Genomic DNA, 27,980 nt, shown 5'->3' on the forward strand with positions numbered 1-27,980 from the left:
AAGTACACTTAATACATTTATTGTGTATGTTAATATAATTTAAGTTATGATCAAATATTGCAATTTAAATTGCTAATAAAATCCTGGAATATTCTGGAAGTTTTCAAAATGTTTCTTTAGTAGTTTTTGAAAACAAAAGTTTGAATCGAACCGTGTATCAGGTGAACCAATACACATGAAAGTTAGTATAAGTCAATACAGATTTATTTTGCATTGATCATTTAGCATATCAATTAATTAGGTTCATATTCGTGACAAATGTAGCCCTGACCCCCGTTCACCCAATCTGTTTGGTCTTATTAATGTCCTGTCCCCAGCAAAAAGTGTACATGCAGGTTATGCTGGTATATCGTCCCTACCAATGTTGAGACCAAACCTACGGCCTTTGCTACAAGAAAAAGTCAGAGAGGCAGCACGTGAGTGGAATTTGAGGGGGATAATCACCAGAAATACACTAGGCTGATAAATAGAATTAAAAAAACAGGCTGAATGAAATGATGTTACACACTCTTGTACAGTAGGTGGCGGTATGCACCTTAAAGTTGTGTGCGATCCGCCAATAAAACAGAACAAGAAGAAGAAGACTCTGTCACAAGTTGAACTTTAATTCCGGGTAGATCCTCACACTAGAACAAAACAGGGTTGGTATTTTGGTTCGATACCGAGCATTTGTATTTTTGTTTTGTTTTATAGCTATAGAGTCAGAGAGACCCCATTTACACTAAAGACGTCCTGCTGTCCGTCCACACCTTGGGCTGCGGCTTGTGTTGCAGCTGTCGTCGCTGGGACTGGACTGACGCAACATGGCAGCAAGTCGAGGAGCCAGATGTTTTCTGTCAGCAGCAAGAACGACCAGCGCACGCTGCCAGAGCCGGGGACTCAACTCTGTGACGGGGGAAAAATCCAGCCGGGTGTCCTCGGTTGTCACCTGCAACCAGCAGGGATCAGGAAGGAGGGCTGAGGTGTGCAGAGGAGCTCCGGCCGGGGGTGGAGGGGGATCCTCCTCCCCCCGGCTCAGGGCGCTGTCGGCGGGCTTGGGGCTCTGCGGAGCGGCGCTCCTGCTGCATCAACACCGCCAGCAAAGGGACACCAGAGACTCTGTATCCGGGAGGTTTCCTGATCACATGTTCCCCACGGCCCAGTGTGCCTCTCCCTTTAAACCGGACAGCCCTCGCTACAAGTACAACTTCATTGCAGATGTGGTGGAGAAGTCTACTCCAGCTGTGGTGTACATTGAGATCTTAGGAAGGTGGGTACGGGTAACTCACCATTCAATACTGTGGTGATATGTGGCCCACGATTATACCACGATACACAATATCTATGATATTCGATATATTGTAAGAAATTTCACCAACGATATATCATGATATATGAATGAATGAACGAATTACCGCATTTTCTGGACTATAAGCCGTTACTTTTTTCATAGGTTTTGAACCGTGCGGCTTATACAAAGGTGCGGCTATTCTGTGGATTTTTCTTCCACCGCTCGGGGCGCTCTAACCGGAATTAGAATCAAAACTAAGACAAAATAAATGCAAAGAAGAATACGCTACTTCTTCTTTAGCAGATAGAAGTAGAAGCAGATTTCAAACAGATAAATAGATAAATAAATACCGGTTATTTTCTCTTGGTTCTGTCCCGTTTTAATCAGCAAAGTTGCTGCCGTGTTAAAAGACACTGTTAGGAAAGGATCAAACATGTACATCATTTACAGTTCAAAATCCTTCTGTACATGTAGTAAATATCTAATCTAACAACATAAATATCTGCGGCTTGCATATCTTTTTTTTTTTTTTTTAAATAGATCGGATGCGACTTGCAGGTGCGGCTTATAGTCCAGAAAATACGGTAATTAATACTTTATTACAGACTCAAAAGGTTCCATATAAAATACATAAAAATTACAGGTCACACATTAAAATACATGCAAACATCTGTTCCAATGTTTCCATAGTCCAGATGTGTACCTTGTATCACTCCGTTTGATGTTAGTGAGTGCAGTTATTAGACAATTTTCTGACTCATGGAGTCAGCACATAAATTTTAACATAAAATTCCTCAGCAGAGCATGGAAGGTGGGGACATAACAATTAACAGTATATGTAATATGTGACTGAAAAAGAAAAAATACCTATAAAAAGGAAAACGTCTGTAGTTATGCATTTATTCAATGCCAAAACTTCATACAATGTACAAAGAAAGTGCATTTGTATAGTGCCTCACTGCCTCCTAGGCTTGTAAATGTAAACACTGTACAGCTGGTCAAATTAAAGTGCATGAACATTGATAACATGTTTTATATAAACCAGGACAGTGCACTGCTTTGTTTCTAATACTGAAAAGTCAGTAAGCAACTTAATTTTGCATAGTACCTCACTGCCTCCTAGTCTTGTAAATGTAAACACTGAACAGCTGGACAAATTAAAGTGCATGAACAATAGTGCGGTGACAACTGGATAAATCCATTATGTGTGTTGTAATAAAATATCGATATTTGCCGTCAGTTTATCGATTATTTATTGCAACAGAGAGCTCAACAATATATTGCAATATCGATTTTTTATTTTTTTTTATTCTTTACCAACACGGGTGCTTTTGCTATTTTACAGACATCCATTTTCAGGGAGAGAAGTTCCTGTGTCAAATGGCTCTGGCTTCATCGTCAGCAGTGACGGGCTCATCATCACCAATGCTCATGTTGTGGCCAACAAAAGAGGCGTGCGTGTGAAGCTTACCAATGGAGACGTGCATCACGCTACTGTGCAGGATATCGATCCTGAAGCGGACATCGCCACTATTAAAATAAATGCAAAGGTGAGCTGCAAACTATGAAAACCTCGGAGAACTTGTCTATTTTTGGTGTAATTGGATCCATGTGTTTTCTCAGTAGTGGATCCAAAAAGACTGGGATAATATAAAAAAAAGGATTTTAAAGTAAATACAAATGAAATAGAAGACCTTGTATTACCTTGTGAACCCTCTTCATCATATGATTGGGTTATAACTAGTTACTCTTCCAGTGAAGGGTGAGATATCCTTCAAAGTTAATTCTTCCGACTGACATCAACAGTTATTTGTTGTGCAGCAGCACATGTGCATGTTTTCAAAATGCCAATGTTTGCTTGTTGTCTGAAATGGCCCCTTAGATGTATACAATATAAATGAATGTCAAATGCAAGTCTAACTTGCGTAAGACAACAGAACTCGCTGTGGGTTATTGCAATTAAATCTTTCTCTGGTGTGGTTTATGTAGCACCACATACATGAAGGAAGTTGTTTGACAGAAAGTCACTCAAAACTAACAAAAAGCAGGGTTAAAAGGGTGTGCGCTATGCACTAGTTATTATCCAATATTAATCTATTCAAGTCAAATGGTCATTTAGACTTTGGTTGTCATACAGCAACAGTACACACCTCTAGCAAGAAATTAAATCATCCAAAGACCAAACGAAACTCCCCCAGAAGTCTTCTCAGTGTTACCCAAACACCACACTAGTCCTCCTATCCTGTGACATAAAATCCAACTAAAAGTCCTGATCTTACCATGGTAACATGTCTGAAGGTTAGAAAAAGATAAGATAAGATATCCTTTATTTTCTCCCTCAGTGGTGAAACTTATTTTTGTTGGCAGCAGTACACTTAGCACACACATGCAGGGGAGGGGTAAAAAGACTGAAAAGTCAGAAATAAAAAATATATAGAAAAATACAAAAAATATATATAAAATATGTATAATAAAAAAATTAAATAAATAAAAAGACCTAGTCTCACCGCTTCCTGGATTCTCTTATCAAATTTGTTTGGCATTTTCCTCACGCGTCCTGGGGGGGACACAGGCCTTATTTCACCTAAAAGTCGAATCACAAAACACAAATCCTACTGTCCAGAATCATCTGGTATAATTAAGAAGGTGGGAAAGTCTTTTAATTTTAGTGCTAAAAGCGAGCAAGGCCTTTACCCTAATTGCTCCATGGTGTGTGTGTGTCTCAGATGTAAGTCGCTTTGGATGAAAGCGTCTGCTAAATGTCAGTAGTAGTAGTAGAGTAAGTTGTCAGAGTTTTAGTAGAGTCACTGCTCATCCCCATCGAGAGGAGCTAGTTGTGCTTCGGGGATCTGGTGAGGATCCCCCCTGGTGGCTTGGGCATGTCCAACCTGGAGGAGGCCACAGGGAAGACCCAGGACATGCTGGAAAGATTTTATAGGAGTTTGATAAGGTGGCCAGGGAGAGAGTATAAAGTGTTATTTCCTCATACAGGACCTTTTTAACATTATTGGGTCACATTAGGAAGAAGAGTTGGACAGTAAATGTGTTGAAAACTTTTCCTGCATTGAAACATCTCTCCGTCTCCTCTCCTGACACATAGAACCCTTTACCCACGCTGACACTGGGCCGGTCATCTGATGTCCGACAAGGAGAGTTTGTGGTTGCCATGGGAAGTCCGTTCGCGCTGCGAAATACAATCACGTCAGGGATCGTCAGCTCAGTGCAGAGAGCCAGTAAAGAGCTGGGTCTGTCCAAGTCCAACATGGATTACATACAGACAGATGCAGCCATTGATGCAAGTGCTTTTCAATCAATTCTTTACATTTTTTTTAGTTTGGGTTTATTTTCAGTGTAAAAAGTAACTCTTATAAAGATTCATATTCCCAATATTAGAAATAATGGATTTGGTGACTGTCATGTGTTGCGTCATCAGATTTTCATTTCACATGTGACTAATTTGTCTTGCAGTTTGGGAACTCTGGAGGTCCACTGATCAATCTGGTGAGTCACAGATCCTGCTAATGTGCACATTTAACACTAATCTACCGCAGAGAGGAGAGAAAATGCTTGTGAAAGACTGTATTTACCTGGTTGTCTTCAGTAACTGATCATATATATGATCTGATACTCGGACACAAACATACATGAAGCACAATATCTTCAATCCAACTGCCCAAAGAATGATTGGTATTTTAATTATTTTTTTAACTTATTAGGCTCATTTGTTTGCTTTATAATTGACAAAGTAAATTAATCGTCAGTTAAAGGGATCAATTTGTGGCGTGATGTATTTATTCCTAGTGTTTGCAGAGCTTTAGTTGATTTCCCTGAACTGTTTTCCCTCACAACACTTGCTTCCACTTATCTGCATGCTTCAAAGGTTGGAGATGGTTTCTTGGGGTCACTCCAAGCATCTCTGTTGAGGTCATTCTGTGTACATCTGTCAACGTTCTTGTGTTATCCTCCTGAATCAGCAGACGAACACTTTTGTATTAACTTGCAAGATACCCTAACCCACCTGGAATTCATTTGACCCGTTCTGGTGGGAAAACAGTGAACCCAGTAGGATATAGATGAAATACAGACTTTCTTTCTTAGTTTATACTTGGATTTAGATCTTCACACTTCACAGTAAATGTATGCATCCGTGAAGATGAATAAAGGTTTACTCACTTTTTTACACTACTATAAGGGGGGGTGAAATGACACTTGCCCCACATTGTTGTCACAAAGTATTTGAGTGGTGATATTACTATTTGAACACTTTTTTTTTTCTTTAGGCAACAAATTTGCCAAATAATTTTTCTAAAGAACTCTGCCGGAGTTTTCAAACAGCTACACACCACCATATTTGGACTGGTTTCATACTTCACCCATATATCTGCTTTTACTAGGATGGGGAAGTCATCGGTATCAACACCATGAAGGTCACTGCAGGGATTTCCTTTGCAATACCAGCTGATAGGGTGAGACTTTTCCTCGATCAAGCAACAAAAAGAAAGCGTAAGACGAAACAAAGAATCACTACATATGTCACACCCTCTGTGTAGCTCTGCACTGCATATTTATAAAGGTTAGTTGAGAGGATTAAACCCTCTGATCTTTTCCTCCTCTAAGAATCTCGGCTCAGTGAGTCAAAGCCTCGCTACATTGGAGTGATGATGCTGACGCTGACACAAAGGTAAGCAATTCACGAGTAACTTCAGTGAAGTGTGGTCACAACAGCAGTGCACTGTTGCATTTAGGGTCTTTTAAAGGCAGGTGGGTTTGTCTTTTGTCCATTTCAGCATCATTGCTGAGCTGCAGTTGAGGGACCCATCGTTTCCAAAAGTGACACATGGCGTCTTGATTCACCGAGTCACCGTGGGATCCCCTGCCGACAGGTACTTCCACTGTGATTCTTTCACTCCCCCTCAACGCCTATGATATCTAAGCTGGTCACTTTAACATTCTTGGTTTTGGTGAACATGGTGCCAGTCAGTCTTTTTATGCAGGAAACCTCCAGCGCGAAGCACAACATTTTGTTACAGAAGCCGATTCACATCATTTATGAGCTGCTTTTAATCTGCATTGATCTTATTATCAACATTCTATTATTTATATTGAATTAATAAAACATTTTTTTCAGGGCCGGCATGCTACCAGGGGACATTGTGGTGGAGATAAACGGAGTGAAGGTGAACAGCTCTGAGGAGATCTACAAGGCTGTCCGCAGCAGTGAGATCATCACCATGGTGGTGCATCGAGGGAATTCGATGCTGCGATTGCGAGTGACTCCCGAACACATAGAATAACGCTGGCTCCTCCAACCTCCTCGAACACGCTTTAGATAAAGACCAAAACAGCTGATCTTAATGGCGACTGGTCAAGTGAAAGTATTTGGGACTCTTGTTCATTGTAAGGTTTGTCAGTGCAAAAGATGCTGCAACTACAATGACTGCTACTGTAAAGTTTAAATGTGGTTATAGCCATATTTTTTTACTAGTGTCTCAAACTGTAAGTGGTTGTCTTAACTTGGAAAGTACATCATGAGCTGGAAGAATTGCCTGCCATTTTTGTGCCCAAGTGTCTCAGCTCTCTACCTCCTACATGCATTATTTGTTAAATAAAGTTAATGTGGCCCGAAACAGTTCACTTTATTTAAGCCATTTATTGTTAAACAGCAAAACAAAGCAGGATAGACTCAATGGTATGGCAGGAGCAATGGTATTAAACTGGCTACCATCACAGTAAGTGAGCAAGAAAGCCTGACAAGTCACTAATGCTACAATGATGATTGTTTAAGTAAAATATGAAGATCCCACTTATTTAAACTGACTGTTTTTAAGTATGCCACAAACAGTAATGACCAAGAACATGGATTTACTTCGTGTAAAAGAACAATGCCGATCCTGCACAAAAGAAGTAAATTCAAATGAAGATATAATTTGCAGATTCACTGGACAGTGAAGCCAGACTGAGTAAATTCAAATTTCCCTGGTATAAGTACAGTAACACACACACTGAAATAAAGTGACGTACTGGACTGCTACACAATTAAATGTATTATATCAGAGACAGCTATAACATGAGAACATTCAAACCACTTTAGGTTTAAACAACATATTCATACTTCTGGACTAAAGACATCTGTTAGGTACGAGTACTACAACATACAAGTATGGGAGGAAAAATAAAATTGTTCATATTCCATTAAAACTACTTTTAAAAAGGCTTAATATATATTGCTGGTAATATTTTTTTCTTTAAGAAAATATAAATTGTGCGACTGAAGCTTACAATACACTGCTGGCAGTAGCGCCAGGTTCTATGGTGACCTGCAGGAGAAGGTCATCTATCAAGGCGCTGTGTGCTGAAAGTCTCCCCAGAGGAGAGAGGGGAAAGACAAAGACAAAAAAAAACAAAATAATAGTAATAATAAAATCACAACTGGACATCTCATGATGTCTGAATCCCTTGCACCAAAAACCAAGATGCTGCTATGGCGTTTGTCACGGTGGAATGCTGCAAATTTCACTTGATGTGCACAAACAGCAGCCAAACTAAGGTCAAATCATACGGATACATAAATAAGGGCAGCGGGGTGTGGTAGTGGGGGGGGGGCAAGATACGTGGAGAGTCTTGGGAGTGAAAATGTGAGGGACTAATTGTAGTGTCCAGTCTAGTCCAGCAGTGAAGCACTGACTCAGTTGACGTGGTCCAGAGCACGCAGCAGCTCCTCGCCCTGCAGCAGGTACTGACGGCCCTGTAAAGGGGCGTTGACCTCGCAGTCGTAGCGGGTGAGCTGCGGTAGGCTGAAAAGGGAAGTGGATGCTTCTGTGGTGCCAAACAATCGACTTGCCAAATCTAAGACAAAAAAAGACAAGACGTTATGACTTATTTTATGATGAGTTTAAGAAATATTCTAAAAATGTATTTTCTAAAGATCTACTTTGTTCACCTGAAGGCACTAGAAATATAGTCTTGGTTGTTCCGGATTCTGATGCTTTCATTTTTTTGCCCTTTTCAACTTCTTCCTGAGGCAGCGTTTCCTGAGGAAAATACCAAATACGGATGGTCAATCATGTGTAAAGGTGGAGCCTAACAAACTATGTCTGCTGGTTTTAAGGACTAACCTGTCCAATTAACTCCTTCAGGTCGTTCAGTTTTCTTTTGCGCTGTATGTTCTGAGCTGCTAGAGTCTTCAAGGGAACTTCTTTCTCCAACTGTGGGGTGCTGCAGCATGACAAAAGTAGCATTTAACAGTTTAATAACACAATACAAAAGTAACCTGAGGTCTTGTAGTGCACTTTGGTGACCTCACCTCTGTGTAATGATGGTGGCCAGAAGAGGAGCGCTGACAGGTTCAGGTGGTGTAGGAGAAGCCGCCTGACTGCTTGGTGCGCTGAACTGAGAGTCGGAATAATCATGAATGTTCTGTGTGCCCTGGACTGGAGAACTTTCGGGGGTTTCGACGGGTTCACATGACAGAGGCTCTTCTGGGCTGATGCACTGCAGCTGGAAGTCATCGTCCATGGGGATGTAGGGAGCCAACATCTCCAGATCCAAGTCCTCCATTGCCATACATGGATCAAATAAGTTCAATGAATCCAATGTTTGAGAACTGATTTGCATTAGATTAAAAATAAAGCTGGTTGAAATAGAGTTAAAGTGCAGAGCTTCATGGGATAATTACCTGTGTGCTGAAGGTGGTTTTAGACTCGGTGTCAATGGCAAACAGCTTCTCCACCAAGTCTAGTTTAAAATCTGAGTTCATATCAGAATCGATAGGGAAGATGTCAAGTGGACCGTCAGCCTAAAGAGAACAGGAGTCATGTGTTATTTCCTTTCCTATAGATATTAAAACTAGTGATTGTTCGGTAACCGAAATTGTTCGGCCGAAAATGGCAAAAAAAACACTTTCGGTGTTTGGTGGAATAAGTGGGGAAAAAAACCGAACCATTAATAACGGCGTTGTAAAATAAGGAAATAGACTGGCCGCTCCGTCCCGTAACGTTGCGCACCACATAAATCGTTGGCCAACCAAAAACTAACCCCATAAGAATTTTACCTAACATTCACCAGGAGGTGGAACCAAAACAACATAATGCTGGGAAATTAAAACATTTTCATTTTTTTATGTTCAATAAATATTTTCTACCTTGTCATTTTGTAAAAGATTTTTTTCTTTGAAAAGCATGCCTAAATCAAATTTATTTGATTTATGCAATGGTGAAAAAATTGGCAAAATAAATGAAAAACTGCTGAAGAACCATGTTCGGTATTGTTCGGTATTCGGCCAAGTGTTTATTATTATTTTCGGTTTCGGCCACAAATTTTCATTTCGGTGCATCACTAATTAAAACTACAGATTCCTGTTACAACAAAAACAACAAAATCCAATCATCCAGATGAAATAAACAAACATGTAATCCTTCTTTGGAGCACAAGTTTAAATAAGAAACTTGTGCTATTATGTTTAAATGTCCCTTTACCTCTGGAGGACTAGGGGTGGTTGGTGCAGTGGAGGGGGTTGGAGGAAAGCTCTCAGATTTGGACTCCTCCGGGTTATTGGAGACCTGTAGGGGCTCGCTGGGAGGAAGAGGGGACAGAGGCATGACCAGTCTGTCACTTGTGGAGGGAAGCATTACATCATTGTAGAGAGGAACTTCCTCCAGCAGGTGGGTGTCCGGTTCTGTACCAGAGAGACGGACAGGTCAGAATGCTTTCATCTATTGGAATATAGAACTGATTTATGCCGTGCACAATTTCAAATGCGATCATGTCACCACGAACCAGGACAGCTGAAGTCCAGGGAGATGATTGTGTCTCCAGCTGCCGGGGCCAGCTGGGTGAGGGCCTCCGGCTTCCCCTTGAGCTTTTCAAACAGGCTAATCAGCGGCTCAGGCTCTACCACCTGTGTAAAGAGCTTGACCACATCCAGCTCTGGGCACGTCTCTTCCTTCACCGGGGAAGGCTGGCTGCTCTCCATTACAGCCTCCTTGACTTCTTGCTCTTCCTTCTTTACTGGCTTTACATCCTCAGTCTGCTCCAGAGACAAGACGAGTTTTTCTTCCTCGATTCCACTATTGAATAAGACAGACACATCACAGTTATTCAGCAAAAAATATAGCAGCTGAATTGGATTCTGGGTTTCAAGACCCATGTTTCAAATCTATTTTCTGCACAATGAGCCTTCACAGTACCTGAGCACAAAGTTGACACAGACGACACACTGTGGCTGGGAGTTCTTGTTGTTGTAGATGACAGTGGCCTGTGTTTCCACCCACACAAAGCCTCCTCTCTTTGCTAACATCCGGTACTGGCCTGTGCTGACTTGACCCTTTGCAAACACTAAGAGCAAGAATAAAAATAAAATGAAAAAAAAGATCACAAGTTTATGTAAGAAGAGCAGCTGAATTTGATTCTGGGTTTCAAGGACATTGCACGTTTTTAAGTTCCATGCAGTCATTCTGTTGCTTACAGTTGTGGTGAGTCTTGGTAAGATGGTCTGAATCCAGAGCATGATAGTACTCATACACGGAACGATTCAACAGGTCCTCTGGATCATAACCCATGAGCTCAGTGATCCTGGAAATAATGAAAACAAACAGATTTGTTTGTAGTTCAACCACTTGTAGTAACAGTAGCACACACTAGGTGGCCCTGTGTTGATTATGCTGAAGGGTAAATGCTGTGACAGCAGATGAAAACAACACAGGCTTGTGAGCAGCTCAAGCACACTTAAAGCCCCTGACAAGCTCTTCATCATGTATTAACCAATGAGGTGGCCAGGCTAACCTCTCGTCACAATATGTGAACTTCATGTCCATCGTGTGGCGGCTGAGAAAGGTCTTGGTGTCCAGTGGGACCTCGATGTTGGAGGGGTGGGGAATGGGGTCACAGATCAAAACAAAGTAGGGGACAGGGGGGTCACTGTGACAATTGGTGGTATTCTCAGCTTGACTCTCATTAACCTGCACGTGACCAGAGCAGTGAAGCACCTACAGAGAGAAAACAACAAGGTCACTATAATTATCTTTAAATTCCAAATACAATTCCTAAACTAAAGAGACAGCCATATATCTGACAGTTTTAAACAAAAATATATGTTTGTTATAATTAAAAATAAATATCTCAAGTTTATAGATACAAACTACCAAAATATGTGATTATCACATTTTTAAAAATGGAATATAATTAATACACATACAAGAAAAAATATGTGCTAAAATTATTTAAACATTTGCTTAGTTGTCATGCAGAGGGGTGAATAAAATATCCATCATTCTGCCCCCAACACAACTGCACTAAGACATTACAGGCCCTGCACTTCAAAGGAAATCTGTTTGGAAATGTTGTTCTGAGTACCGTAATCTGATTTTTCTGGTGTTGACAAACCACAAAGATTTCAAGAAATGCAGCATCACCCATTAGATAATGACAAACATCCCATTTTTACATTTCTTCTTAAAGTACACATCCTTAAGCGTGTTGCCTCATGTTCCTTGTACAGTTGCCTACCTTCCACGAAGCTGACTTGACATTGACAGTGCGACCTCTGCTGGTGAGGGTGCATTTCATTCGGAGAAAGAAGCTGCGCTCTGTATTTGATTCCTTAACTTTCTTGGAGCCTAAAGGGAGAAAAACAAAAAGCATTTCATGGTATTGTTTCAACAGCAAACATTTCATCTATTTTTTTCCCCTTCAGTGTTAAAAAATATTATGCTAAACGATAGGGACTCTGTAGATACGGGAGACGTCAAGCCGCCAAACTTTTCCACTGTGTTGAGCTGAAATGTGTTAATGAAGGAAGTGAAAATAATCACAGTCAACCCCTGGGTCGGTAGTTGGTGCATCATCGGTGCAGTACAATACAAAGGAGAAAAACACAAGTAAAATTTGCTCTTAAATGGGCATCTGTTTAAAAAGAATATTCTCAGATAATATATATATATATATATATATAAATAAAAGCAAAATTCATAGTAATCAAAAAATAATAATGTAATAAAAAAAACAAAAAAAACAAAGGTCACACACGGACCAACTGATCACTCTATTGGAAAATTTTTACTACAGATTTGCCAGCTCACAGTGAACTAAACTGCCTACTGATCAAAGTACTGACAAACCTGACAGAGGGCTTGTGCAAATGTCTCTCATATTATAAGCTGTTTGCCTATAATGTCAAACCATTACCTGTTCTGTGGACCAGCATCTCCCTGAGCTCCTCTTGGTCACAGGGATGTGTGAAATCAAACACGCTGTGTCCAGTCAGGTCAAACTGTAACAAACACACACAAGTGTGCCTTGTACCACGTAGATGCAATTATGAAGACAAAACATTTGCCATTATGAACCAAATTTCACATAATTTTAATTTAGATCTGACACACAACCAAAATGGACAAGTTAAATACACAACAGAATAATCTACTGTAGTTTGTCCACTACGTCTGTACACAATTTTCTATAACCTGACTTGTTAAACAGTTTGTGTATTATGTTATTTACAAACCAATAAGAAGTTCCTCTAAGTTCTCATTTCTAACACAGCAGATCATATCAGACTAACCTGCGCCAGGCCGAGGCACTTGTTGACATTCTCTGAGATATAGATCATATCCCCATCCTCAGATAGCACCATGAAAAAACCGTCCAAGGCCTTTAGGTATGAGCTGTTTAGCTGGATATCAAGCTCCGTCTCCTCTCCTTCAATTGGCTCATCTAGAAGATAAAAATAAAAAGAGGCAGAATGAGAGATAAAAGTAAGGTGTAGGGGTGGGGGAGAATCATGCAGGACATATCAAATGTTTTTTTGCTGAAAACACTGATACCCCCTAGTTTCTCCACTTCAAAAGATATGATCATTTTTCTCACTCCATCAATGCTGCCTTTTATTTGAGAAATGATGGTAGCAAATCTTCTTCAATCTGGACTCTGGGTTTAACTATTTTTCAAGCTGAATCTAAAAACAATTAAAATAGCTATACAATTCAATTATCATTGTGACTACACTCCGAAGCAGACAATTCCCACCAAGTTTAACTATCCATTATCAATAGGGGTGTAACAATATATCGTGCCACGAAATTTCGTGATACAAGAACGTCACAATACGTGTCGTGGAGGTGACAAAGTGTATCGCGATATTGGGTTATTAATATTAATCTATTGTGTTGACTAGAAACGCGCATCCGACCGCGACCGCGGCCGCGACCGCACCTCGACCCGCAGACCAAAATCTTACTCCGCTCAGAAGAAACTAGTCCCGTTTTGTGGTCCCGTTTTGAGCTCTGAACTTTTATTTATGTAAGGCTGGTGTAGAGTTAAGCCTTACCTTATTAAATTAAACCTTTTTCTGGTCGTCAGTAGGATAAACACGGGGAGAACTTCTGATGAGTTCCAGTGTACTTTAATGTCCCTCAACAGCGTAGGATTTTAGAACATCAACACAGCACCTAGTGCTGTATCACTCCGCCCAATCTAAAACATACTAAGCACTACAGATAAACTGACTAGTGTAATTATAGTCCCTGATTTACATCAGAATATAAAGAATATATTTATAAAATAATGAACCCTGAATTACCAAAATAAACTTCTTAACAAAAATAAATCTCCTCTTACACTTATAAGGTGAGCATGAATCAATCTTTTTTATGATGTAAAATTGTATGTATTTATTTACTTTTATTTATTTATTTAATTTTAGTTGTTAAATTAGAAAGACAAAAGTCAAATCATACATGAGAGAAACTATTCAGTTTGTGGCAAAATATTTTTACTTGTATGAAACTGAAGATGCATATTGCAAACCTGACATTTACTTTTAGTTCAGTTTGTGGAAAATGGTTGGCCTGGCTTTCTCTTTAAAACTTAAACAGTTATAAAGAATTACAAACTGTAACAATAGGGCAAACGCACAGCATTGTTTTGTATTTTGTGTCTTTCAAATAAAAGACCATTTTTCCCAGTCATATGTTCCTCATTCAAGGTTGTTAAAAAAATACTGCTATAATATCGTATCGTTATCGTGACCTCAATATCGTGTATCGTACCGTATCGTGAGATTAGTGTATCGTTACACCCCTAATTATCAACTACAGATACTGACCAGTGCAGAGTAGTTTTCTCATGCGCAGGTAACTGATGGTCAGCCTCATGATGGAGGCCTTGTCCAGGCTGGAGCTGACGCTGTGTGGGAGGGGCAGCAGCTTGGCCAGATCGTAGAACACCTCTGACTCTTTCCCACGACGGCATCTTGCTGCATCCCTCGATTTCTCCTTCCTCCGCTCTGAGCTCACTCTGCAGGAGATAGGGGTTGAATGAGCCACAGGGTGACCGCATACTTGATTTATTAAGCACATCGTAAGAGCCGACATCCCTCCCGCCCAACTGGAGTGTGCCTATAGAGTCTGGTCCGCCTCTGGTCTGTCACTACCTCCAGCAGTTGAAACCCTCAACATGTGTACTCAAGCCAAGCCAGTGTCTGGACTCTGAAAAGCACACTCACATAGACTTGGCAATCTGCAAATGTATTTCTTATTGGCTAACGACCAAAAGAAATAGAGCCCACCCACTTAAAGACAATGGCTGGGAAAACGGGGTATCTCTCTTGTTGCAGAACCAAGCTCGAGTGCGACACCCATCACTGTGACATTTCAAAGCTTGACTCAACAAATCTTTGCAGACAAGGTATGAGAATGAAATATACAAACAGAGAGAGTAATATATTAACCTACCAAGACAAACAAACCATCATAGCTTCACTTATTTTAAAACCGTAGCAGCTCTAAAAACTGCTTACAGCCAATTTCAGACACCTTTTGCATCCTTAAAGAACTTCTCCAAAACTTGGTTTAAAGAACATAATATAGGCCTCTATCAAAAAAATTATAGATAAGAAAATTCAGCTTTTCAGTAATGCAATGACTGACATTGTATTGTGCGAGGTATGCAAGAATGATGCTGACATGACCATTAACTTTGAAAGACGGGCTAATCATTAGAGGTTTTGAGAAAAAAAAATAAAATAAAAACCACCTAAGAATCTGGCCTGTGGGTTTTTTTAAAATTAAATGTATTAATAAAATAGATTATTATTAACTCATTTGTATTTGTTTTACAAAGTTGAGTTGCTTAGGCGTACGAATTAAAGACATTTTAATGCCAACAAGTAAAAAGTGACATAATTACTACTAAAGTTAACCAGAGATTCAATTGCTCTCGCCTTCTAGACTATTTGTGTATGAAATGTTTATAAAGTAACCAATGCAAATCATCTGGAACTGAATCTCTGGGTGACACACAAATCAATTATGATTTTTAAGTTCACAATTTGATTGAAAAAGATTAAAAAATGATCTTTTACACCATCACAAGAAAATCTTTAGTTAGAAGAAATGAGTATTGACTTCATTATGTAAAAGTGTTAACTATTTACAATAAAAAGCGTTTTACAAAGCAACTATGATATTACATTACATAGGATATGTTGCCATGAACCTGTCAAAAATGTGTCTTCCAACCTGTTTCCAAAGTGCACCCAAATGCATGCCCTCGGTAAAGACAAACCTGGCTGCACTTCCTGGTGAATTTCTTTAAGCTTCTTATTGATTATATACTCTGAAGACTCTTAGGGAAAAAAATCTTCAATTTATCAACAGTCTTGGAAACCATTAGTTAATGAACAGAAAGCACACAGATCTCTTGTACTGAATCAAGAATCGTTCTGAGGCATCGCCTAAGGCAGTGGTCCCCAAACTGTGTGCCGCGGCACACTGGTGTGCCTTGAGGCAAGTCCAAGTGTGCCGTGGGATTTTGTGACAACCATAGCCTACTGCAATATAGTATACAACTAGACAAAAATAATTATTTTAATTTACTATATACTACTTTGAATGCACTCATTCCATAATACAGAGGCAAACTCTTTATCTAAAAATTATTTTAAAAAAGTCCTCCTGAAATGGGTGTGTTTGATGAAGCCCAATTTGATAAAGTTTAAATATTTTTGTGAAGTATTTTGTTAATAAATATTTCATGAGTAGAATAGTTGTCTTTGTCATATCTTATTTGGCATTAGTAAATAATAAACTTAACAGATAAACAGATGATATTAGTGATAACACGTGTTATAAGGCTATTTTGCACAATAGGTGTGCCTTGAAATGTTTATTTGTCCTTTGGTGTGCCTTGGGCACAGAAAGTTTGGGAACCACTGGCCTAAGGAATAGTATATAAATCATAACTTACCTCAAGGTTTAACGCACTAATAGATATAATATTTGTAAACATGAACACTCTTAAATCTATATCATTATTCTTCAAACAAATTCCACTTTGTAACCCCAAATGCATTTAGATGGAACAGGAGCAGTATGACAACAAAATGAACAGCTTAAAGCACTTAGCTATGAAATCCACACCTAGTTGAAATTGATTGGCTATACACTTACAGCCCTCACCAAGGGCACGTTATTTGAGGCCCCACAATCATCAAATGGACCACTTTACTAAAATAAGCCAACTAACTACAAATTAAATCAGTGGCACGGTAGCAGGACAGTTGTTCTTTTAGATCCACATTTTCCATTGAACATGTATGATGTGAAAACCCCTGCACAACATAACTAGTCCTCTGGGGCAAGAAGATTTCCAACTCTGAGCCAGACCTTTGTCCGTCAGGAAGTGACAAAACTGGTGCTCACCTAAGACTGTAAACACATTAGGGCTTTGTGCATCACAATGGAGCAAAGGGGGGAAAAGGTATAATCTCAACACAAGTAATTGTCAGGGTTTGACACTTCCCCCCAGTGTTTGTAACTTTCAGTTTCTGTCTTGCCCCGCCTGTGTCCCATCTGCCCTGATTGTGTCCACACCTGTGTCTCGTCTTGTCTCGTTATCCCCTCAGTATATCTTGTCTTGTCATTCCTTGGTTCCCTGTCGGTCCGTACTGGTTCTTCCCTCCATGTGCTCCTCGTCGTTTTTCCCTGTTCCTGGTTTTTGTTTATCCTGCTCTGCAGCGCCTTGTGTTTTGCCTTTTTTTGGATTAAACCCTTTTGTTTTTGAGAACTCCTGCCTCTGGCCTCCCTCTCTCTCCCTGCACTTGGGTCCTTTAAAAACCAAACCACAACAGAACGGACCGACCAACATGGACCCAGCGGGAGAGTATATTACTCTTTTTGAGTTCTTCCGCCGAGAGGCAGAGAAAAATGGGGACCCCTTTCTGGGAACCTGCCAGGCTCGAGGCGGGCCCGGGGGTTCTCAGCCCCAGGGGAAGCGACGGCGTCAGCGCCAGCCCCAGCCTGTTCCGGTGGGGGCCCTGGACGCACCTCTTCCTGTTCCCGAGGTGGTCCTGGACGCATTCCAGCCTGTTCCCTCCTTCTGGGGAACACGCCTGGCTCGAGGCGGGCCCGGGGGTTCTCAGCCCCAGGGGAAGCGACGGCGCCAGCGCCAGCCCCAGCCTGTTCCTGCTCCAGCGGTGGTCCTGGACGCATCGCCCCCTGTTCCTGCTCCAGCGGTGGTCCTGGACGCATCGCCCCCTGTTCCTGCTCCAGCGGTGGTCCTGGATGCATCGCCCCCTGTTCCTGCTCCAGCGGTGGTCCTGGACGCATCGCCCCCTGTTCCTGCTCCAGCGGTGGTCCTGGACGCATCGCTCCCTGTTCCTGCTCTAGCGGTGGTCCTGGACGCATCGCTCCCTGTTCCTGCTCTAGCGGTGGTCCTGGACGCATCGCTCCCTGTTCCTGCTCTAGCGGTGGTCCTGGACGCATCGACCCCTGTTCCTGCTCCAGCTCCGAGGACCCGTGCCCCCCCTCAGCCAGCTCCGAGGACCCGTGCCCCCCCTCAGCCAGCTCCGAGGACCCGTGCCCCCCCTCAGCCAGCTCCTAGGACCCGTGCCCCCCCTCAGCCAGCTCCGAGGACCCGTGCCCCCCCTCAGCCAGCTCCGAGGACCCGTGCCCCCCCTCAGCCAGCTCCGAGGACCCGTGTTCCCCCCCAGCCCGCCCTGGATGTGGACTGTGGGGACATCTGGGATCTGTCCCTTGAGGGGGGGCCAGCGCCCCGGACCCGGGTACCCCCGCAGCCGGCACCTCGGACCCGGGTACCCCCGCAGCCGGCACCTCGGACCCGGGTACCCCCGCAGCCGGCACCTCGGACCCGGGTACCCCCGCAGCCGGCACCTCAGACCCGGGTACCCCCGCAGCCAGCGCCACGGACCCGGGTCCCCACTCGGGCAGCTCCGGGGATCCTCTGCCCCCCGACGCCGGCTCCCCGCATCCTGTCTGCTCCTGTTCCGGCTCCCCGCATCCTGTCTGCTCCTGTTCCGGCTCCCCGCATCCTGTCTGCTCCTGTTCCGGCTCCCCGCATCCTGTCTGCTCCTGTTCCGGCTCCCCGCATCCTGTCTGCTCCTGTTCCGGTTCCCCGCATCCTGTCTGCTCCTGTTCCGGCTCCCCGCATCCTGTCTGCTCCTGTTCCGGCTCCCCGCATCCTGTCTGCTCCTGTTCCGGCTCCCCGCATCCTGTCTGCTCCTGTTCCGGTTCCCCGCATCCTGTCTGCTCCTGTTCCGGCTCCCCGCCTCCTGTCTGCTCCTGTTCCGGCTCCCCGCCTCCTGTCTGCTCCTGTTCTGGCTCCCCGCCTCCTGTCAGCCCCGACTCCGGCTCCTCGCCTCCTGTCAGCCCCGACTCCGGATCCTGAGGCGGTCCCGCAGTCCTCTGTTCCTGAGGTGGTCCCGCAGTCCTCTGTTCCTGAGGCGGTCCCGCAGTCCTCTGTTCCTGAGGCGGTCCCGCAGCCCTCTGTTCCTGAGGCGGTCCCGCAGCCCTCTGTTCCTGAGGCGGTCCCGCAGCCCTCTGTTCCTGAGGAGGTCCCGCAGCCCTCTGTTCCTGAGGCGGTCCCGCAGCCCCGTCAGGTTCCAGAGCCCCGCCAGGTTCCCGAGTCCCGTCAGGTTCCCGAGTCCCGTCAGGTTCCCGAGTCCCGTCAGGTTCCAGAGTCCCGTCAGGAATCCCTGTCACGCCCCCCGCCAAGACCCAGGCCTAGGCCTCGGGGACGCCCCCCCGAGCTCTCTCGCTGGTCTGCTCGGTCCCGAGGGCGGCCCCCGGAGCTTTGGCCGTGTGTGGCCTGGGCCCTCCTCCAGGACCCCTCCGCCCACCCTGGGTTAGGACTCTGGGGACATCTGGGATCTGTCCCTTGAGGGGGGGGTACTGTCAGGGTTTGACACTTCCCCCCAGTGTTTGTAACTTTCAGTTTCTGTCTTGCCCCGCCTGTGTCCCATCTGCCCTGATTGTGTCCACACCTGTGTCTCGTCTTGTCTCGTTATCCCCTCAGTATATCTTGTCTTGTCATTCCTTGGTTCCCTGTCGGTCCGTACTGGTTCTTCCCTCCATGTGCTCCTCGTCGTTTTTCCCTGTTCCTGGTTTTTGTTTATCCTGCTCTGCAGCGCCTTGTGTTTTGCCTTTTTTTGGATTAAACCCTTTTGTTTTTGAGAACTCCTGCCTCTGGCCTCCCTCTCTCTCCCTGCACTTGGGTCCTTTAAAAACCATACCACAACAGTAATGGTTTCATTAGAAAAGCACAATTCTAACCAACTAAACAATTGTTAGACCACTCTCAACTACAAGTCTTTACTCTTTACAACCACTTTCCATCTTCATCTGATCCAAAATAATTCTTTAGTGGCTCAAAAACCTTTGGTGGTACATGTATGAAATTCTTGTCAAAGATGTACAGTATCAATCAATGCACACCTGTTCACTCATTAAAAACGTGCAGTCAAATCTCTGATTACTATATACATGCACACCAACTAGGGCTGTGCGATTAATCGATTTTAAATCTAAATCGGATTTATTAATCAAAATCGATGTTAAAAAAGGAAAATCGGAAAATGGATTTTCCTTTTTTGCAGCTGGCTGCATTAGACAGAGCTCGTCTAGTCATCTTTGGTCAAGAAAATTGTAAATGTTGTCACTTTACTAAACTCAAGGAGGATTTACAGTATCTTTCAATTGCACTTCATTCCCAATAGGGAAATTTGTTTGCTATTTTTCTTTAAAAATAAAGATAAAATATTTTAAACAATTTATTCCATAGTCTTTTGTAGTTTTACCAAAAAAATCGAAATCGAAATCGAAAATCGGGTTTTCAGAGAGAAAAATCTGGATTTTATTTTTGTCCAAAATCGCCCAGCCCTAACACCAACACATACAGGGCTCAACATAAACCCTCAGTTCATTTGCCCTGGACAAGTTTACTCCATACCTGGACGAGTGGGATGAGTGATGCAGATGTCTGGCTGGGAAAGCAAAAAAAAAATGGCGACAAGGCCTCCTTGATACTTTGATTGTGCCAACCAATCAGATGTTTTATTCCTGACTGTGAGCCAGTCAGAGGCACAATGTTTAGTGAGTTCCAACTCAGATCTCCAGCAAACAGAGACTCTTTGTAATTATATTACATTTTAAAATCAACATTCAAATCAACCACAAAACCTGGCCAAATATTGGTTTTAATATTCATAAACCAAGACAGCTTGTCTTGTAATATTTGGAGTAAGCATGTTTTACCTTTGGGCAAATTAAACATTTTAGTCATTTGTTCTTTGGGCAAGGGTTTGAAAAAGCTTAATGTTAAGCCCTGATACACACACACGGCTCACAGTGTAGTCACAGCCACAGACAAAAGCACTTTCACTGTTTCTACTGTCAATACCATCAACAAATATTTATACTTTTTTTGTCAACCCCTCAGCACATGAAATATCTGTGTTGATAGTGTCAGCACCACATGTTTTTCCATTTGACTTTTCTCCTACTGTAACAATAAAATACAATACTTCAATCATAAAAATATTTATGACGAAACAAAAAAACATAAGACGCTGTTGTATAACAGGCTAAGCTGAAACACTTAGTTTATGATTAATGACCCGATCATATTATGACAGTCCAACACCATGCATTATTATAAACTGGCTCCACCAGGGTTACTGATAAGTTATGGCCTGTATGCAAATTAATTTCGTATCATCTCTCATGCAAATCCTATTGAAATACAACCAACTGGTAATACTTCACTACAATACAACTCAAATGAATATTGTACTACAATACAAGAGATTATGTATTTCATTTATCAGGAGTGAGGCCTGTAGAGAGGTCACTGTGTATTAATAACACACAAGGCTCGAAGCACCTTTGATAAAGACTCATAGACGGCAAACTTATTGATCACTAACAACAACAGACGGCCTTGAAGGTTTCCCACTTCGAAATTTATTTAAAAGAAAATCCAGCACTGTAACACAAATCTATAACCATCAATAACTTGATACCAAATCTGTTCACAAAAATTGAGAATAAGAAATGTTTCCATATGATGCCTGCATAAATATCTTTTAATATCCAAGAATGTAAGGCTAAACATGTTCAGAGATGACAGAAAACGGCACAGTTCAAAGGTCACTATTACATAACACTGCTAATCCACATACGCATGCATGCCCAGTAGCTCTTTGCTTCATCATTGTAGTCCCCAGTCACATTGAAATGTGTCTTGCATCAGTGTAGGCTTTGTTTTGAGAGTGAATCCTACAATAAAAACAAAGTTGAAGTGCTTGAGTAATGTGAGCAGGTCAGGCCAACTACTCACAAAAGGGGAGGAGGTAATACAAACAAATGTGACAGGAGAGAGAACAAAATAAATAAAAATATCACCTTGACTAGTTATACCAGAATCCCAAGTGTGTGTTTTCTGACTAGGGGCTGACCTACTTTTTTAACAGAAATGTTCTCGCAATCTGTTAGTCGTGCACTGTGTGATGCAATCATGGCCTTATTATGTAAACCAATTTGGGGAGCATTCACAAAATGCTAAAGTAAAAATATGCCAATTTTGCAGTCTCTACTCTAGTAACAGTTATCTTCTCTGACAAGTATGGGATTCTTTCAAATTGTTCTATATATAAAGCATTTTATGTTAAACACTTGTTGTAATGAGAAAAATCAACATTACATCCCAATTTAAAAACAGAGTAATACAGTTTGTAGTTGAAGGTGGTGATGTGTTTTAGTCCTTGAGTAAGGCATCTTAAATGACTGGTCATGCAAATAAATCTTGTCAGATAATAAACCAACACAGAAGCAAAATTAACCTTCTGTGCTTCATTAGGAATGCAAAAACTATGTGTACATTTTGGATTTATTTTATCTACTTAATGTTAACTTAACTGTTTTATGGTTTTATTTTAAATGGTTAATAAATAACACTTAAAGGTCATTCTAAACCACAACATTTTTCTTCACATTCAGTGTATCCCCACCATTTCCTTGCTGCCCATCTCGTGAGTGCACCATTTAAAAAAATAAGAAAACACAGTCTTCTTATACAGCCAACAACAACAACAACTCAGAGACTAGCCAGCCTGCCTCCTAAACCATAACAAACATGACTCCAGTCAATCACCAACAACGGAAGGGTTCTTGTTCAGTCTGGGAGGCTTCACGACAAGCATGTTTTCTCAGGGACTACTGGAGTCCGGCAGGAGTGTTTTTTTTTAATAAATAAACTTTTTTTGAAAAATCCACAAATGTGATCCTTCTCACCTTCAAGGAAGAAAGATTGTTTTTACAACAAAAAAAAATGAAAGAGAAAAAAGCTTGTAAATCCAAGGATTTTGGTCATCATTTTCCAAAAATCCTTACTTTAGAATCATTCCATGTTTGAAGTTTGTTGTGTGAAATATTAATTGCATTCAAATACTGGATGTGAACCAAAATTCTGTTTCTGTGTTGTATTTTAGATATCTCATGTGAGATGTCTACAAAAGTGTTACAAGAAGCTGGAGATTGACTTCAGAAAAAGAACAAACACCACACAGCAATTTTTTTACATGCATAATAAATCATGAATCAGGGTAACGCCAGGGTATACTATATAAATTAACCTCCAGATGAACAAACATTTCCTCATGACGTCCCACACAGCCAAATGTAATATTTAATAAATCCAGTGGAAAAGGGAAAAGGGCATATTAATAACACTAATGAAACTGAATTAGTGGTCAAAATTCCTGACTACACCAGATTCTCAGACTGCCAAGATTTAGTTGTACTTTATTGTAAATTCTTTAGAGTGCAGCTAAATTTTACCAGTAGGCCCACCAGCCTGACTTTCCAGATTAAAATGGGTGCTGATGATACATAAAACCCAACAGCTCTGCCTAAAATTAGTGTATGCATACACATCACGTGCGGTGCGAGTGAGAGGGAAAAGAGATCTGACCCAGGTCTGTCATCATAACACCACCAGGTGGGAACAATGGTGTATCGGCTGTCATCTTTCCATGTCCGCTCAGTTAGCTCTCTGCTGTTCAGACTCGGTTTGTTTCTCAAAAGGAAAGATCATTTTCGACGATCCTGTGACACAATAGTCCTGATTTTCTGATAACATTTGTAATCAGCAAGTTATTTCCAAGGACAAATAAAAGTCTGGCATAGAGCTTGGAGTTTATGGTTTAAAAAAAAAATTTAATAAATAAATAACTGATAAAATACTGCTCTCAATGTGAACAATCATGCTTACTTGACCAAGAATAAATCCAAAAAAAGTGATTCAGGTCTAACGTGGTGGAAGTAAGCCATCTGCTCATATTTCATTTTAGTTCTCAACCACAAAACATAAGCAGCAAACAAAAAAGAACTAATTAAAAGCATGCAACCCAATTTCTTTTTCAAGTTCTAACTAGCCAGCTACTTCAATGCCTCAGAGCAACTTGCTACTTGCCAGCGAGTCCCTTCACACACTTGGCCACTCCTATTGACGTCAAGCCCCAGTGATTAAGAGATGAGACACAGTAATACCAAAACACTTCACAGACATCAGCTAAAACGGAAAACAAAGCAGCAATACTGGTTAAGACTAGATGCACATTTCTTTTAGAGACAAGGTTGACTTTCAGCAAGATCTTATAAGTGCAACAAAGTTTCAACACAAGCAGACAATGAGTGACACATCTGTGAAAGCCGACTATAGTTTTAAAGAAAAGAATAAAATAAAATATCTGGGCAGTGATAGCAGTTCAATTCTAACTGGTCACTTTAATTACTTTTTCAGCAGTTAGGGTTCAAAATAACTTTTTAATAACATTTTCCTGTCTTTGCTAATTTCCTTCTTTGAAACTTTTTGGATTTTTTGCATTTGGATTGCTTTGATTTAGGGCTGGGCGATATATCGAGATTTTAATATATATCGATATATTTTCAAACGCGATATGGTACGAGACAATATCGTTTATATCGATTTAAAATTTTTATTTTTTTTTATTTTTTTTTAATTAAATTTTTTTTTTTTTTTTTTATGATTTTGATATAGCTTATTTTGTGACAAATTGACTTGAATGTTTTATTTGAGATTTGCACAAATGTTTTGTTATTTGCACGGTCAACCTCAGTGGAAAAGTCTGCCTGTTACTGTCTACATTGTATTAATTGTACAGTGTATTTTAATTTAATTGTTATGCAGGAAAGGGATATTTGTTTTGTTTTATTTTATTCAAGAAGCATTTTTATTCTATAAATGCAGGCAGTTTATTTTTATTTCATTTGTTTTATACATTTTGATATTGTGCAGACCTCTGTTAATAAATGTATCTGTGTGACAGTTGGCACGAGGCTTTGTATTAAAACTGACTGTTTTTTTAAGGGTTTGCCTCAGAAAAAAATTAAGCTAACAGAGATGCTAACAGAGATGCTAACAGAGATGCTATGCTATAATGCTTTGGGGGAAACCCCAATTATGGCACAGAAAAAATATCGAGATATATATCGAGTATCGCCATTCAGCTAGAAAATATCGAGATATGACTTTTGGTCCATATCGCCCAGCCCTACTTTGATTTTTCATTGTTACTTTAAAAACAGATTTTCCAGTTTTGGATGTGTAAGCAACTGTTCACACTGACACTTTTTTAAAGCACAAATCTCTTTTTCAAAATGTATCTGACTAACTATACTCCTCTTGGTGTTATTATTTCCATTTGATACTGCATATATAATTTCCATTTCAATGACTCCAAAAGCCATACTAATAATAATCATAATAACTTTATTTTCAACTTAAGAGTGCCAAGATGGCACTAATAATCACTACCCTCTCCCTGCTGTACTACACACAAAGTGGAAATGAGATTGTTACGTGGAAGAATCTATGCTTAGCAAAGCAGAAGCGTTAAGTTAATTACTTATCACCACATTAAATGCACGATTAACAAAACAAATGTTTACATCTGATCATATTGTTGGTACCGAGTTTTTGTGCACATACTAGTTATTTTCTTTAGTCAATACAACTGCCTCCCACTGAAGCAAGTCCACACAACCAGTAATGTTCAGCTCCATTTTACATTCAGTGCAGGCTGTGAGACCTACAGTACTACAATAAATATCTACTTGGGTAAATACGTCTTATAACGCACCTTTTTTGCTAAGTGACACACAAACAAGTTAAATGGTTCTCGTTTTCATTAAAAACCCTACTAGACTAGATACAAATGAATTTATGACAGATTTCAGGGGTCATTTATATTTCTTACTTTGATTGTTGTTTCAGATGTGTTCTAAATCCAGTACGACTTTATTTTATACATGGGCTTAAATAACAATGTTAATTTCATATGAAATTATGAACGATGTGAAAAACATATGCAAATATGTTGTAACTTCAGCTTGAAATAAAATGGCATGGATCATTTGAGTTTTGACTCAGTTTGTCTAATGAGTTATCACTATTATCTGATGTAGGTTCAACTCAGATTTTAAGATGCATAATGCCTTTTACAGTTGTCAGCGAACTATGTATAACATCGTAATATATCTCAAGATTGCAACATCGTATCATGACTCAAGTATCATGATGTGTATGGTATCGTGAGGTCCTTGGCAATACGCACCCCTGAAAATAGGTCCTTTCATCGTCATCCCTAACCCCCTCCCATTAACAACTTGTGTACAGTTTAAATTCATCTACGTTTTTGTACATGTAGTGTAGAAATTATTTAAATAAATTAACGGGTAATCATTTGTAAAACACAAAGCTCTAATAGTGCAGTAATATTAACAGATTAATTCATCAAATGCTAAAATAGTTACAAAAATACGAATACAAACAATTTTGACCTGAAAGACCACCTCTCAACAAGTATGACCTCTAAGCCTGTCCAAGTAAACAACCACTTGCTAACCTGCACCTACTGCTCCAGTATTTGCATCAGCATCACTGAAAACAGGCTCACTTATTTTGGGTAGCTTAATCCGCTTAAGATGATTGATTACCACTTGCCTTTGGCACAGAGAAAGTTTGCACCTGATAGTAACATGTTTCAACACTTCTCTGAAAATATCTTATCATACATACATACATATATATATATATATATATATATATATATATATATATATATATATATATATATATATACATATACATACATACATATATATATACACACACACACACACACACACACACACACACACACACACACACACACACACACACACACACACACACACACACACACACAAAGTAGTTTCAATTTGACCATTGACAAGGTGGCATACACCTGTATCCCTATAAGTTTTGCAGCAAGATTTTCTTTTCTTCTGACCACTCCTCTGATTAAGCTTCAAAATGTATCAGATAACATTGAATATTTCAACAGAAACCAAACACCAACACTCCTCACACCGTGTCACTGAATATTGTCAATGTTGGCACACCCACTCAAAGCAGCACGCTTCCAGTAATATATTATTTAAGAGATCTATATATTATATATAATATATGAACAGCGATGTGTCAAAACAAATGTAAATACCGATCACGCTGTAAGGAAGTCTCACCGCATCACCTACAAAAAGTGCAGCAAACATACATTTGCAAGAATTAACATTTAAACCTGGATATAATCACGGAAACTCCAGAAAACAAAGTTTCCATTTACTGTCTGCTTTACTTTGGAAAACTACTTTTTATTACGCCTGTAAAGCCTGATTTATGGTTCCGCGTTACACCAACGCACAGCCTACGGCGTAGCGTACGCGTCGCCGCGTACGCTACGCCGTAGGCTCTGCGTCGATTTAAAGCAGAACCATAATTCAGGCTTTAGCCACACTTGCTAATCACGACTAGCAAACGTCAATCTAGGAAACACTCCTAAACTACCATTTTAACCTCGAAATAAAGGCCGAATCCTTGAGTATCATTAAATAAACCCCACGCCAAAAAAGAAACAAAGTTAGCCAGTCATCTCCAAAGCAGCAAGACATGAGCTGAAATCCTTTACCTTTTCTTTTCGGGTACAATTTCTGTGTCCATGTCAGGACGGAGGACCTGAGTTCAGCCTCTCTCTCCTCTAGATCTGGATCCGGCCGCGTCGGGAAATAAACCCACTCCCACGATATTAATCCGCAGATTCTCAGCTGGGTTGCATAAGATTCGTCGCTCTGTGCGTTTCGTTCAAGCGATCCAAGTGTGAACAGCTATTCGGCTACTTTTTATGTAAGAAAATAAAAAAAAAAAAAAATGTGCCACGCAGGAGACACGCTTCTCTCTCGGTGAGCTGATGTTGCCTCATAAAGGACCAGACTCCTCCTCCGCCGCCGCGGGGACGCGCATCACATGCCTTTCTGCCGTCGGGGACGCGCAAGTCAAGCCAAAAGCCTAATTTATGGTT

The 27,980-nt window shown here is 40.9% G+C and overlaps 2 protein-coding genes across 2 annotated transcripts; one reads left to right on the plus strand and one right to left on the minus strand.

The window, feature by feature from the left end:
• The first annotated feature begins 578 nt into the window (after positions 1-578).
• On the plus strand, positions 579-7,858 carry LOC133462012 (serine protease HTRA2, mitochondrial-like). The gene is made up of 8 exons (XM_061743086.1): positions 579-1,249; positions 2,616-2,820; positions 4,371-4,565; positions 4,739-4,771; positions 5,665-5,773; positions 5,888-5,951; positions 6,058-6,153; positions 6,399-7,858. The coding sequence occupies exons 1-8, from the start codon at positions 804-806 to the stop codon at positions 6,562-6,564; spliced, it is 1,314 nt and encodes a 437-aa protein (XP_061599070.1). The 5' UTR covers positions 579-803; the 3' UTR covers positions 6,565-7,858.
• Positions 6,891-27,882, minus strand: hif1aa (hypoxia inducible factor 1 subunit alpha a). Its single transcript, XM_061743085.1, has 15 exons — positions 27,591-27,882; positions 14,370-14,560; positions 12,828-12,979; positions 12,452-12,536; positions 11,774-11,883; positions 11,051-11,253; positions 10,734-10,840; positions 10,456-10,603; positions 10,046-10,335; positions 9,745-9,944; positions 8,946-9,065; positions 8,574-8,821; positions 8,386-8,485; positions 8,211-8,301; positions 6,891-8,116 (listed from the first exon to the last, which is right to left on the minus strand). The coding sequence occupies exons 1-15, from the start codon at positions 27,620-27,622 to the stop codon at positions 7,956-7,958; spliced, it is 2,238 nt and encodes a 745-aa protein (XP_061599069.1). The 5' UTR covers positions 27,623-27,882; the 3' UTR covers positions 6,891-7,955.
• Between the last annotated feature and the right edge of the window lie 98 nt (positions 27,883-27,980).

Source organism: Cololabis saira, chromosome 16 (assembly GCF_033807715.1).
Source record: "Cololabis saira isolate AMF1-May2022 chromosome 16, fColSai1.1, whole genome shotgun sequence".
In the NCBI taxonomy this organism is placed as follows: domain Eukaryota; kingdom Metazoa; phylum Chordata; class Actinopteri; order Beloniformes; family Belonidae; genus Cololabis; species Cololabis saira.

Coding starts and splice junctions, on each gene's coding strand:
- LOC133462012 (XM_061743086.1), top strand. CDS start 804: ATGGCAGCAAGTCGAGGAGCCAGATGTTTTCTGTCAGCAGCAAGAACG. Junction 1,250..2,615: donor TACATTGAGATCTTAGGAAG/GTGGGTACGGGT, acceptor GCTATTTTACAG/ACATCCATTTTCAGGGAGAG. Junction 4,772..5,664: donor GAGGTCCACTGATCAATCTG/GTGAGTCACAGA, acceptor TGCTTTTACTAG/GATGGGGAAGTCATCGGTAT.
- hif1aa (XM_061743085.1), bottom strand. CDS start 27,622: ATGGACACAGAAATTGTACCCGAAAAGAAAAG. Junction 11,884..12,451: donor GATGCTGGTCCACAGAACAG/GTAATGGTTTGA, acceptor TTCTCCCTTTAG/GCTCCAAGAAAGTTAAGGAA. Junction 10,604..10,733: donor TACCAAGACTCACCACAACT/GTAAGCAACAGA, acceptor TCTTGCTCTTAG/TGTTTGCAAAGGGTCAAGTC.